Source organism: Bombina bombina, chromosome 6 (assembly GCF_027579735.1).
Source record: "Bombina bombina isolate aBomBom1 chromosome 6, aBomBom1.pri, whole genome shotgun sequence".
NCBI classification, from domain to species: Eukaryota; Metazoa; Chordata; class Amphibia; order Anura; family Bombinatoridae; genus Bombina; species Bombina bombina.
Genome location: NC_069504.1, coordinates 581,827,880 through 581,841,788, shown reverse-complemented (window position 1 = coordinate 581,841,788; position 13,909 = coordinate 581,827,880). Strand labels below are relative to the sequence as shown.

The 13,909-nt window shown below is 37.9% G+C and overlaps 1 protein-coding gene across 2 annotated transcripts in view; it reads right to left on the bottom strand.

Annotated features, from left to right (window-relative positions):
- The window catches only part of FAN1 (FANCD2 and FANCI associated nuclease 1), a 146,879-nt gene that overhangs the window by 116,716 nt on the left and 16,254 nt on the right, over window positions 1-13,909 (bottom strand). For both annotated transcript variants that reach the window (XM_053717555.1, XM_053717556.1), the window contains exons 5-6: window positions 12,750-12,983; window positions 5,647-5,778 (exon numbers count right to left, since the gene is read on the bottom strand). In XM_053717555.1, the coding sequence (XP_053573530.1) occupies window positions 5,647-5,778; window positions 12,750-12,983 (366 nt within the window). The remainder of the gene's footprint in view (window positions 1-5,646; window positions 5,779-12,749; window positions 12,984-13,909) is intronic.

Genomic DNA, 13,909 nt, shown 5'->3' with positions numbered 1-13,909 from the left:
ATTCTAACAAACAGATTAAAGGGTCGTGGATCAGTAGTCAAGGTAATAAAGAAAGCAGAGGAGATGCATACCAGAATATTCTAACAAACAGATTAAAGGGTCGTGGATCAGTAGCCTGGGTAATAAAGAAAGCAGAGGAGATGCATACCAGAATATTCTAACAAACAGATTAAAGGGACGTGGATCAGTAGCCTGGGTAATAAAGAAAGCAGAGGAGATGCATACCAGAATATTCTAACAAACAGATTAAAGGGACGTGGATCAGTAGCCTGGGTAATAAAGAAAGCAGAGGAGATGCATACCAGAATATTCTAACAAACAGATTAAAGGGACATGGATCAGTAGCCTGGGTAATAAAGAAAGCAGAGGAGATGCATACCAGAATATTCTAACAAACAGATTAAAGGGACGTGGATCAGTAGTTCGGGTAATAAAGAAAGCAGAGGAGATGCATACCAGAATATTCTAACAAACAGATTAAAGGGACATGGATCAGTAGTTCGGGTAATAAAGAAAGCAGAGGAGATGCATACCAGAATATTCTAACAAACAGATTAAAGGGACGTGGATCAGTAGCCTGGGTAATAAAGAAAGCAGAGGAGATGCATACCAGAATATTCTAACAAACAGATTAAAGGGACATGGATCAGTAGCCTGGGTAATAAAGAAAGCAGAGGAGATGCATACCAGAATATTCTAACAAACAGATTAAAGGGTCTTGGATCAGTAGCCTGGGTAATAAAGAAAGCAGAGGAGATGCATACCAGAATATTCTAACAAACAGATTAAAGGGTCGTGGATCAGTAGCCCGGGTAACAAAGAAAGCAGAGGAGATGCATACCAGAATATTCTAACAAACAGATTAAACGGACGTGGATCAGTAGCCTGGGTAATAAAGAAAGCAGAGGAGATGCATACCAGAATATTCTAACAAACAGATTAAAGGGTCGTGGATCAGTAGCCCGGGTAATAAAGAAAGCAGAGGAGATGCATACCAGAATATTCTAACAAACAGATTAAACGGACGTGGATCAGTAGCCTGGGTAATAAAGAAAGCAGAGGAGATGCATACCAGAATATTCTAACAAACAGATTAAACGGACGTGGATCAGTTGCCCGGGTAATAAAGAAAGCAGAGGAGATGCATACCAGAATATTCAAACAAACAGATTAAACGGACGTGGATCAGTAGCCTGGGTAATAAAGAAAGCAGAGGAGATGAATACCAGAATATTCTAACAAACAGATTAAAGGGTCGTGGATCAGTAGCCTGGGTAATAAAGAAAGCAGAGCAAAGTTAGTGCGTGAGCAGGAGTGATAAATACTGCTTCATTCGTAATCGGGCCCTTAATGGGCACACCATCTGGTTAACCTTACTGGCAAAAATGTAAGCCAATATAAAGCACTAAAATTAGCTAATAATATTTTTCAATGTTTGCTGTACCAATTATCAAATTAATTTATGTTCAATTATGGAATTAATGCATGCTTTGGAATAGATTGTCACATTTACAAATAATAGAAAATGTTATAATATGCCCCTGCCTGGCTATTTCAAAAGACCACCCAGCTGGAAACATTTTCTGTGGAGAACACTGAACTTCTGCATCATTAAAAATATCATTGTGTAGAAGGTTATAGAAATACCTTACAATATTGTAGATGGACACAGCATTTGCAGTTCTGCCACAAACACCTTTAAAAAACCCACAAAAAGGGCTAGTTAAAAACAGTATTAGATAAAAGAAAGACAAACAGTAGAACTAGATAAGAATAGATATGAAATGTAGCAAAAAGGAAATTTATGCTTACCTTATAAATTTCTTTCTTTTACGATATGACGAGTCCACAGATTTCATCCTTACTTATGGGATATCGCCTCCTGGTCAGCAGGAGGAGGCAAAGAGCACCACAGCAGAGCTGTATATATAGCTCCTCCCTTCCCTCCCACTCCAGTCATTCGACCGAAGTTAGGAAGAGAAAGGAAAAGCCAAGGTGCAGAGGGGACTGAAGTTTAACAAAAATAAAGACCTGTCTTCGAAAATGACAGGGTGGGCCGTGGACTCGTTATATCGTAAAAGAAATAAATTTATCCGGTAAGCATAAATTTCCTTTTCTTTTACAAGATATGACGAGTCCACGGATTTCATCCTTACTTATGGGATACAATACCAAAGCTATAGGGCACGGATGAAAGGGAGGGACAAGACAGGAACCTAAATGGAAGGCACCACTGCTTGAAGAACCTTTCTCCCAAAAACAGCCTCAGACGAGGCAAAAGTATCAAATTGGTGAAAAAATTAAAAAGTGTGAAGAGACGACCAAGTTGCAGCCTTGCAAATCTGTTCAATAGAAGCATCATTTTTAAATGCCCATGAGGAAGCCACAGCCCTAGTGGAATGAGCTGTAATTCGTTCAGCAGTCTGCTGTCCAGCAGTCTCATATGCAAAACGGATGATACTCTTCAACCAAAAAGAAAGAGAGGTAGCCGTAGCTTTCTGACCCCTACGTTTCCCAGAAAACACAACAAAAAATGAAGATGATTGACGAAATTCCTTAGTCGCCTGCAAGTAAAACTTCAGGGCACGGACTACGTCAAAATTATGTAACAGACGCTCCTTCTTAGAAGAAGGATTAGGACACAACGAAGGAACAACAATTTCCTGATTAATTTTCTTGTTAGTAACAACCTTAGGAAGAAAACCAGGTTTTTAAACGCAACACTACTTTATCGGAATGAAATATAAGATAAGGAGAATCACATTGTAATGCTGAAAGCTCAGAAACTCTGCGAGCAGAAGAAATAGCAACCAAAAATAAAACTTTCCAAGATAACAACTTAATATCTATGGAATGCATAGGTTCAAACGGAACCCCTTGAAGAACTTAAGAACTAAATTCAAACTCCAAGGAGGAGCCATTGATCTAAACACAGGCCTGATTCTAGTCACAGCCTGATAAAAAGATTGAACATCCGGAACATCTGCCAGACGTTTGTGTAGCAAAATAGATAGAGCAGAAATCTGTCCTTTAAAGGAACTTGCTGATAACCCTTTCTCCAATCCTTCTTGGAGAAAGGATAAAATCCTAGGAATCCTAATCCTACTCCATGAGTAGCCCTTGGATTCGCACCAATAAAGATATTTACGCCATATATTATGGTAAATTTTTCTAGTAACAGGCATACGTGCCTGAATCAAAATATCAATCACCGAATCAGAGAACCCTCGCTTAGATAAAATCAAGCATTCAATCTCCAAGCAGTCAGCTGCAGAGAAATTAGATTCGGATGATGGAAGGGTCCCTGAATGAGAAGGTCCTGCCTCAATGGAAGCTTCCACGGTGGCAGAGATGACATGTCCACCAGATCGGCATACCAAGTCCTGCGAGGCCACGCAGGAGCAATGAGAATTACTGAAGCCCTCTCCTGTTTGATCCGAGCAATCACCCGAGGAAGGAGAGCAAACAGTGGAAACACATAAGCTAGGTTGAACGACCAAGGCTCCGCCAAGGCATCTATCAGTTCGGCCTGAGGATCCCTGGACCTGGATCCATATCTCGGGAGCTTGGCATTCTGACGAGACGCCATGAGATCCAGCTCCGGCCTGCCCCATCTGAGAATCAGGGTGGCAAAGTCCTCTGGATGGAGTTCCCATTCCCCCGGATGAAACGTCTGTCTGCTCAAAAAATCCGCTTCCCAGTTATCCACTCCTGGGATGTAGATTGCTGACAGATAACAAGAGTGAGCCTCCGCCCACCGAATTATCTTTGATACTTCTGTCATCGCTAAGGAACTCCTTGTTCCTCCCTGATGATTGATGTAAGCCACAGTCGTGATGTTGTCCGACTGAAATCGGATGAATTTGGCCGAAGCCAACTGAGGCCAAGCCTGAAGAGCATTGAATATTGCCCTCAACTCCAGAATATTGATTGGAAGTAGAGACTCCGACCGAGTCCACACACCCTGAGCCTTCAGGAAATTCCAGACTGCACCCCATCCTAGTAGACTGTCCGTTGTCACTATCACCCATGAGGGTCTGCGGAAGCACGTCCCTTGGGACAGATGATCCTGCAACAACCACCAAAGAAGAGAGTCTCTTGTCTCCTGATCTAGATCTATCTGAGGAGACAAATTTGCATAATCTCCATTCCACAGTTGTAGAGGCCTGAGTTGAAAACGAGCAAACGGAATGATGTCCATTGCTGCCAACATCAATCCAATTACCTCCATGCACTGAGCCACTGATGGCCGAGGATTGGACTGAAGGGATCGGCATGTATTCAGAATCTTCAATTTTCTGACCTCCGTCAAGAAGATTTTCATGGAAATAGCCCCGCCCTTCGTGGGCTTAAACAACTAATCAATCACAACAGAATACCGCCATGTACCGGAGCCCTAATAAAAACATATTCCCTCCGGAACTGTCCCCAGCGTCAGCCAGCCCGTTCTAGTGCAACCCCACACAGTATTTCCCAGCGCTTCAAGGCCCAACAATGCAATGCCAGAGTGTCTGGTTATAGTACATCCCCACACAATATTTCCCATCGCTTCTAGGCCAATAAAATAACACCAGAGTGTCTGGATAAATAAACTAAGTCGGTTTTGCACCCATATCCCAGCGCTTCTAGGCTATTAAACTGCCAGAATGTCTGGATATTACACTGTCTGTTAAAGGGAAGCCCCAATTCTAGACCCCAATATAATAGTGCAAGTACAGTTAATCTGAGATATGCTACAGCGTCCCAGAATAAAAAACTGCACTTATCTCCATGCTGAGGAACAGCATGATAACTTCACAGTGTCAAAGAGGTCCACTCTTCCTCCTGAGGTCCTGTGACAGCAGAAGGGTCTTAGTTACAATCTCTAAAACCATACACAGAAAATGCAGCTCAATCATGGGAGGCGCAGCGGAGGCAAAAATCCACCAGTTGCCCATAGTCTAAAAAGACTATCAGAAGCTGCTCTGTAATAAAATAGTACACTTTGGCACCATTTAAAAATAAAAAACTCTTGATTGAAGAATCTAAACACCTCACTTTACCTCTTCCTATCACTAAAGCAGGCAAAGAGAATGACTGGGGTAGGAGGGAAGGGAGGAGCTATATATACAGCTCTGCTGTGGTGCTCTTTGCCTCCTCCTGCTGACCAGGAGGCGATATCCCATAAGTAAGGATGAAATCCGTGGACTCGTCATATCTTGTAAAAGAAATAAGATATTTTACAAGTATATTAAGGGCTACGTGTAAGAGAGACACAATTGCAGTTACAGCACTTTTTGATTCACTAAATGCATATTTATGTATAAGAAACATTAATACATTCATACTTGAAAGGGACAGAGTGGATTTGTGTCCTGTGTAATCATATCACAATATAACTATATGAAGTAAAACAAAAAACTATTGAGCACCTCTAATAAACTGCAGTGAAACAGAAGTGAGAATGTTCAATGAGCAGAAAAGGTTTCACACAGTAACAAACTCAGTATATTTGCAGGGTTTGTAAACGTTTTATACATGGCACCAACTAAATATCTCCACTTATTATTTCTCATGCATATAGGGTATTCAATGTGTAAAACAGAGCAACGTTTTTAAACCATCTGACATCAGTTTGCATGGGTGAAAAACAGATTAAGAACATACTTCATTGAGGGATCAGTCTTCAGCTGATCCCAGTCCTTGCTGGCAGTCTGATAAAGCAAGTGTGCTTCTTCCCAATGGCCATTAGTCATCGCAACAACAATGTCAACCAGTTTGTGCATCGCAGATTCATACCTTAGGGGAAGTAAATGAACTGTCAGACCAGAACAGTGCAATATAAGTAAGGGCACAACCCCAAATAATAAAAAAAAAAAACATTAAACAAAACGCTAGAAATAAGCCATCGGTCAGAGTTTTATCCACAGTTATTGTTAACAATTAAACAGGAAATACATCAAAAAATTTATATAGAGAATGGGACTAAGCATTTCACTACAAAAATATACATTTAATTTGTAAAACAGTAACCAATATAAGAGATTTAATTACTTTCTCATTATTACACAAAAAATAGATGAGGGGAAATTAGTTATATTTTCACAAATAGTATATTTTTATATACTAACTCTTAAAGGGACACTGAACCCAATTTTTTTTCTTTCGTGATTCAGATAGAGCATGCAAATTTAAGCAACTTTCTAATTTACTCCTATTATCAAATTTTCTTTGTTCTCTTGCTATCTTTATTTGAAAAAGAAGGCATCTAAGCTATTTGTTTGGTTCAGAAACCTGGAAAGCACTTGTTCATTGGTGGATGAATTTATCCACCAAATCAGCAAGAACAACCCAGGTTGTTCACCAAAAATGGGCCGGCATCTAAACTTACATTCTTCCATTTCAAATAAAGATACCAAGAGAATGAAGAAAATTTGATAATAGGAGAAAATTAGAAAGTTGCTTAAAATTGCATGCTCTATCTGAATCACAAAAGAAAAAATTTGGGTTCAGTGTCCCATAAATTATTTTATATTCATAATTATATAAAATATATTAACTGTATTTATAAGCCTGTTAAGTCTGGCAAGCATGGGAATAAATGCACAAAACATTCTTATGTCTTCAAAAACAGGAACACTAAGTTGAAATAAATACCTTTTAGTGGCAGCCCATAAAAGGGGGAGCAGTCTCACAGTGCAAGAAACTTTTTCTCATGCACTAACATTTAGTCTCTACATTATTTTATTATCTTAAAAGGACACAAATCCCAAATATTTTCTTCAATTATTTAGAAAGAGCAAACAACTTTACTTATATTATCTAATCTGCTTAATTCTCTTGATATCCTTTGTTGAAAAAATATCTAAATAGGCTCAGTAGCTGCTAATTGGTGGCTGCACATAGATGCCTCATGTGATTGGCTCACCCATGTGCATTGTTGTTTCTTTAACAAAGGATATCTAAAGAATTAAGTAAATTAGATAATAGAAGTAAATTGGAATGTTGTTTAAAATGGTATTCTCTATCTAAATCATAAAATAAATATTTTGTGTTTCATGCCCCTGTAAAGTGGATTATCAGTGATCCTGTCCGGTTTATGTACGATTATTATTGTAGGTCATAAATGAGCAATATGTACTTGCACAATTACTTACAGGTAATAGAAAGCTTTTCAGCACCTATGTGCTGTGAGCTGATATGGATGTGTATAAAAATATATGTTGTATTAATTTGGGCAAGATTGGTTGGAGGGGAAAAAATAAGTTTAAAAAATTAACTGTTTACCACTATAAAGAAAGAAAAGAACACATGTGAACAACAATGCACATTCTTACCATATAATATGTACAGGATTGTGATTGGTTAGCAAGGGTTCTTTTGTTCTGGGGGGCAGGGAAATTGGTAAAGCATAAAATATACTCATTTTGACATCCTTGGTATCATATGCTAAAGAATAATTAATCCTAGCTGTGCTCAGGAGCGTGCACATGTCATTGCTAGCAACATTTTTACAGCAATTTTATATATTGTTGCAAATAATGCTACCATAGACTGCTAAGACACATGCACACTCCTAAGAGCACCCAGGATTACTCTTTTACAAAGGATACCAAGAGAATGAAGAATTAATAAAGGAAAATTGGAAAGTTGCTAAAATGTGTTTGTTCTATCTGAATCTGGAAATTTAACCCCTTTAGGACCACAGCACTTTCCATTTGACGACCGCTTGGGACCAGGGCTATTTTTACATTTTTGCAATGTTTGCGTTTAGCTGTAATTTTCCTCTTACTCATTTATTGTAGCCACACATATTATATACCGTTTTTCTCGCCATTAAATGGGCTTTCTAAAGATACCATTATTTTCATTAAATCTTATAATTTACTATAAAAAAAATATATAAAATATGATGAAAAAATGGAAAAACACACACTTTTTCTAACTTTGACCCCCAAATCTGTTACACATCTACAACCACCAAAAAACAACCAAAATAAATAGTTTCTAAACTTTGTCCTGAGTTTAGAAATACCCAATGTTTACATGTTCTTTGCTTGTTTTGCAAGTTATAGGGCAATAAATACAAGTAGCACTTTGCTATTTCCAAAGCATTTTTCTTTCAAAATTAGCGATAGTTATGTTGTAACACTGATATCTGTCAGGAATCCCTGAATATCCCTTGACACGTGTATATTTTTTTTAGTAGACAACCCAATGTATTAATCTAGACCCATTTTGGTAAATTTCATGCCACCATTTTCCCGCAAAATGCGATCAAATAAAAAAAAATTGTTAACTTTTTCACAAACTTTAGGTTTCTCACTGAAATTATTTACAAACAGCTTGTGCAATTATGGCACAAATGGTTGTAAATGCTTCTCTGGGATCCCCTTTGTTCATAAGTAGCAGACTTATATGGCTTTGGCATTGTTTTTCGGTAATTAGAAGGCCGCTAAATGCTGCTGCGCACCACACTTGTATTATGCTCAGCAGTGAAGGGGTTAATTTAGGTAGCTTGTAGGGTTAATTTTAGCTTTAGTGTAGAGATCAGCCTCCCACCCGACACATCCCACCCCCTGAACCCTCCCTGACCCCCCTCAAACAGCTCTCTTCCCTTCCCCACCTCACAATTGCCACCTCCATCTTAAGTACTGGCAGAAAGTCTGCCTGTACTAAAATAAAAAGCATTTTTATTTTCATTCAATTGAATCTGCAGTGTTGGATCCCCTCTTAGCTCCCAACCTCCCTGATCCCCTCCCCCCATACAGCTCTCTAAACCCACCCCCCTCTACCTATTTACCGCCATCTTGGGTACTGACAGCTTTCTGCCAGTACTCAGTTTGGCCCCAAAAATGTCTGTGGTTTGTTTTTAATAGGATGTGTTATGTAGTGTAGCTGACCCCCCCTCAACATCCTACCTCCCTCCCAGATCCCCTGCCCAACAGCCATTATGTCCCCACCTAGGCATCAATGCAAAAAACTTTGGCCGCATAAATCTTTATTTCTCTGTACGAGCGCCCATCGATTCCAATGCTTGAAACCCCTGAGGACGTACAGGGTACGTCCTTGGTCACCAACTGACATTTTTTGTAGGACGTACTCTATACGTCCTTGGTCCTTAAGGGGTTAAATTGTGACTTTACTGTCCCTTTAAAAACTACTTTCATAAGCAGGAGGCTAGAGGGGATCTGATTAAAAGAAGTAATTATTTTAATATAAATAATGCATTTTGAGAAGTGATAACAGATCACATACATTAATAGCCTGCTTTAATATAAAAAGAATGATTTGAGTTTACAATCACTTTAATGTGAAGCTTTATTGAAACTTTAAAGGTTCATAATAGTTGAAAAATGAGATGCTCTAATCCGTTAGAGCAGGGCTCGACAAACCCAAGTACCAGTTGCGCCTAAAAAAGTAGGCCCTGGTGCCCCAAGACACTCATCGGTCTTTCCCACTTTTACCTGCCAGCCGCACCTAAAATCAAACCCACTGCGGCTGGATCCTTTCTAGGCCATGCGGCTGTGAATTAACAGTCCCAGAATGCCACACTGCCAATAAAGGCAAGGCCCAGAGCCTGTGATCTATTGAAACGCTGAGCTGTGTAGTGTGTGTAGGTCCCTGAAATACCAGTCTGTTGGGGATCCGGTGACCTCTAAAAATGCTGTGCTGGAGAGCTTTTCACAGCACCAATGCTGAGATTTGTCTGTCAAATACAGCAACATGGGTCATTGCCATGCCTTGGTGGCAGATATGAAGACTGCACCTCACAACTGAGGCCCTATTGAGATCATTCCAATATCTGAGAGTAAAACTTATAGTACAAGATGGGAATCTTGTCCCTGAAAAGTTAGATGAGATGGCACAGAAATTTGTGGATAGGGGTTATCCTAGAGAAGATAATCAGAAAGCAGTAAAAAAGGTATATAATATTCCTCGTACAGAGGTCTTACGACCGAGAAAAAAAAAGAGGTAAAAACAATAGAATTGCTTTTGTATCTGAGTTTAATGTATTAAGCACAAAGATCTCTAGGATCATCAAAATATATTGGTATATACTTAAGGAGTGTCATCCCCATCATGAGGCATTTAAAAATGTCCATTTGGAAGCATACACAAGATCATGTAGACTAGTGAGAGCTGATGTGGGTACTTGTAGGAGAGATAACATTGGTTATATTACATCTAAAAGAAATGGATGCTTTCCATGTCTGTCATGCTCTAACTGTAATAGTATGATCAAAGGGAATTTGTTTGTACAGCCACTTGCAGGACAGAAATATAAGATCTCTGTGTTCTATACATGCAATACCTCATATGTTGTTTATCTAATAAAGTGTCCATGTGGGGTAATTTATGTAGGGGAGATGGCACAAATGGTAAGAGACAGAATGATACAGCATAAATCATCCTTTAGGAGAAAAGATCAGGCGTCCCACTTTATAGCTGCTGGTCATTCTGTATCCCAATTAAGATTTCAGATCATTGAACATGTTGCTGTTATGAGAAGGGTGGTAATAGAGAATAACGTGAAACTTGTCGGATCTAAAAACTTAAAGTGAATGTAAAGTCAGTGGCTCCCGTTGACAGCGCTTTATTTTATTTATTTTTAAAAAAAGGTCACTATCATTCATCATTTTTTTTTACAAATTAATTGTTCGCTTTTATTTTACCTTTATTTTAATATCGATCTTAGTACATTTCCTCCGCCCGCCATCTTAGGTTTTAGATTGACAGCTTATGCCTAATATAGTCGACCAATCATTGCATCCCCCTGGGGGGGGGACAAACCCCTTTTTTTACATCACTCGATTTGAATGCGCATGCGTCAGATCGCAAATCTTCAATTCCACTCGGTCGCACGTTCACGCATGCGCTCTAGCAATTTTTTAGGTGTTAGAAAATTATTCAACAATCGTTTATCAGCAAGGTAAGCAGCGATCGTATCACTGCAATTTGAAAATAATATAACGTTATTGAAACCCTGCAATATATTTGAGGTTCATATACTACATAAAAACGATTATTGGCAATATTACTCTTTTAATTCTAACGTTATTTATATAATTAATGTTGAAATAATTTTATATTCTAATAAGTTGAATAAAACAACTAAATACTTTAAAGGGATATTAAACCCAACATTTTTCTTTAAACAACATTCCAATTTACTTCTATTATCTAATTTGCTTCATTCTTTAGATATCCTTAGTTAAAGAAATAGCAATGCACACAGGTGAGCCAATCACATAAGGCATCTATGTGCAGCAACCAATCAGAAGCTACTGAGCCTATCTAGATATGCTTTTCAGGAAAGACTATCAAGAGAATGAAGCAAGTTAGATAATAGAAGTAAATTAGAAAGTTGTTTAAAATGGTATTCTCTATCTGAATCATGAAAGAAAAAAATGTGGGTTTAATGTCCCTTTAATTTTGGATGAAAAATAGAAAAAAAAATTATAGCGCTAAAAAGGTATGTACATATCAGATTTTAATAAAATAAATCTATATTGATTTTACATGCAATTGAAATAATAGATATGATAATTTCATTCATAATATATTAAAAAAAAAAAAAAACTAAGGAGGAACGAAGTAAGCTGCTGCATTTGAAGCCACAATAGTATTCAATGAATGTATTCATTCATTGAATACTATGTAGGTATAGAACGGAATTGCCATGGAACGCATGCGCTATAGTTCTACACGGGAGCGCCCTTTGCAATTATGTAAAGAGCGGGTGGGACCGCTCCATACGTAACAGGGAGTGAAATGAGGAAGTAGCAGATGGGAGGAGCCTGGCATGAAAACGGACGAAAATTTGTAAAATAAATATAACATTGATTTTATTTTTTTTAATAAAACAAAAGTGGCGATTTTACTATTAAATACACAAGGAATTGATATGTTAAATCCCACAGTTGAAAATTGACATTCACTTTAATGCTACAGTATGTATTCTAAGGTTATTAATAGAGAAATGGAGTGGAATTTATTTTTATAGGTTCTGTTGCCTTTAATTATATTTTTTGGCATGTAAGTTAAATACTTGACACTAGGTGGCATTAGAATACATGTCTAGGTGTAGTTAGTAATGAAGAGGTTAATTAAAGCGTGAGGTGAGGTGTATAAAGGTGTGTGGTTTGGTATATCTTGGTGGTTTGGTATAAGCGTGGTGAGGTGTATAAAGGTGTGTGGTTTGGTATATCTTAATATGACATGACTAAGGGTATAAGACCCCAAAACATGGTCTGTATTTCTATCCTCTATGCTGGAATAAAATATTTCTTGGAAGATATTTCACAGTGCTGCTGTTTGTATTCATTTAGAAATGTTTTGAGAGGTGCAGGACCCTACAGCTTGCACGTGAGTTATAGAAGTGCTGGACATTAATTTATTGTCTTATAAATGCAACTTAAATACTGTAATATTATAAAATATGGTTTTCTCTCTCATAGAGAAAGAGAAGCACGCTTTCAGGAACGAACACCAGCTCAATAACTTATTAGCTTGTTCTATAGCGATTTATCACTTGGGTGCAGCTTCTTTTAGCCTAATAATGCTTTTCACAGAGAAGAACTGAAGTATTCCAGTCTGATCCCACCTAAAAAGGTCAGTCCAGCCCCGAAATATCAGGCAATCCCTCTCTCAACAAAGAATATGACAACCGCATTTCTTTCTCTTAGTTTTATAGACTAGTAAAATGCTAATATTTCATATGTAAATTGTACATTCCACTGTCAAGATACTACAGATTGTTCCCTTACCTGATGAGATCTTCTCTGTCCTGGAATATCCTAGTGGGTCTATTTACAGTGTATTCAGGGAAAGTCATGCGCCCCATGTTAACCATTAGGACAGTGGAAAGCTGAGTATGTCCTCCACTTGCAGCTTCTTCAACCTCCATGGATTCCGTTAAAGAGAATAAGAGGAGGACTCGGGAAAACACAGCTCGGCGAGCTCTGCACACTCGAACAGCTTGGCCACTGAGAGCTTTGGCCCTAGAAATTAGGAAAATCATTTAAATTGATCTGCAAACACTGATGCAAGCGCATCGTCTCAGCTGGTAGTTAGAACCAAATGTACCCACACATGCATGTCTTCCAAATGTCAATTTTTTTAAAGAAACAAAGATTAAAGAAATGCTTTGTTTAGCTAAGGCATTTTTGTATTAATTCATCATCTCTATGTGCTAAACTACTGCTAATAACTTGAACAAAATAGACTGGCCTAATGACAAACACTATCTTTCTCAATGCAAATGTTATGTCTTTATAGTTGGCACAGAAAGAGACTAGCGGTGTGTGAAATATTTAACACAGTGATAGTGTACCAAGAATAAAGAAATGATCTGACAGACTTAAAAAATAAAGTCACATTCACGGCAAATTTAAATGCTGAGATGTATACATATTGCTAGGGGCTAGAAGAGATAAGGCAGACTCAAAGTAGACTAGTTAGTAACTATAATAGTAGCTATGTTAGGCTATACCTAAATTAATTAATAATGCAACATAAGACCTTCTCAGCAGAACAAACTATATTGAATAATGTTCCTTCTAACTCAATCATATTTAAACACTAGCTTGGGTAAGTTTTCATATAAGCAGAAATACATTCATCTTATTTAACCAACTGATACTCTTTGGCTTACATAGATAAAGCATGTAACTTTAAGCAACTTTCTAATTTACTCCTATTATCAATTTTTCTTCATTTTGTTGGTATCGTTATTTGAAAAAGCAGGAATATAAGCTTAGGAGCTGTCTCATTTTTGGTTCAGCACCCTGCGAAGTGCTTGCTGATTGGTGGCTAGAATTAGTCACCAGTCAGCAAGCGCTACCCAGGTAAATAGAGAACAATTAGGTATAGTTAATACATTTGTGTGTCTTATATCTGATATTTTGACTTCTAAAGCCAAAATATT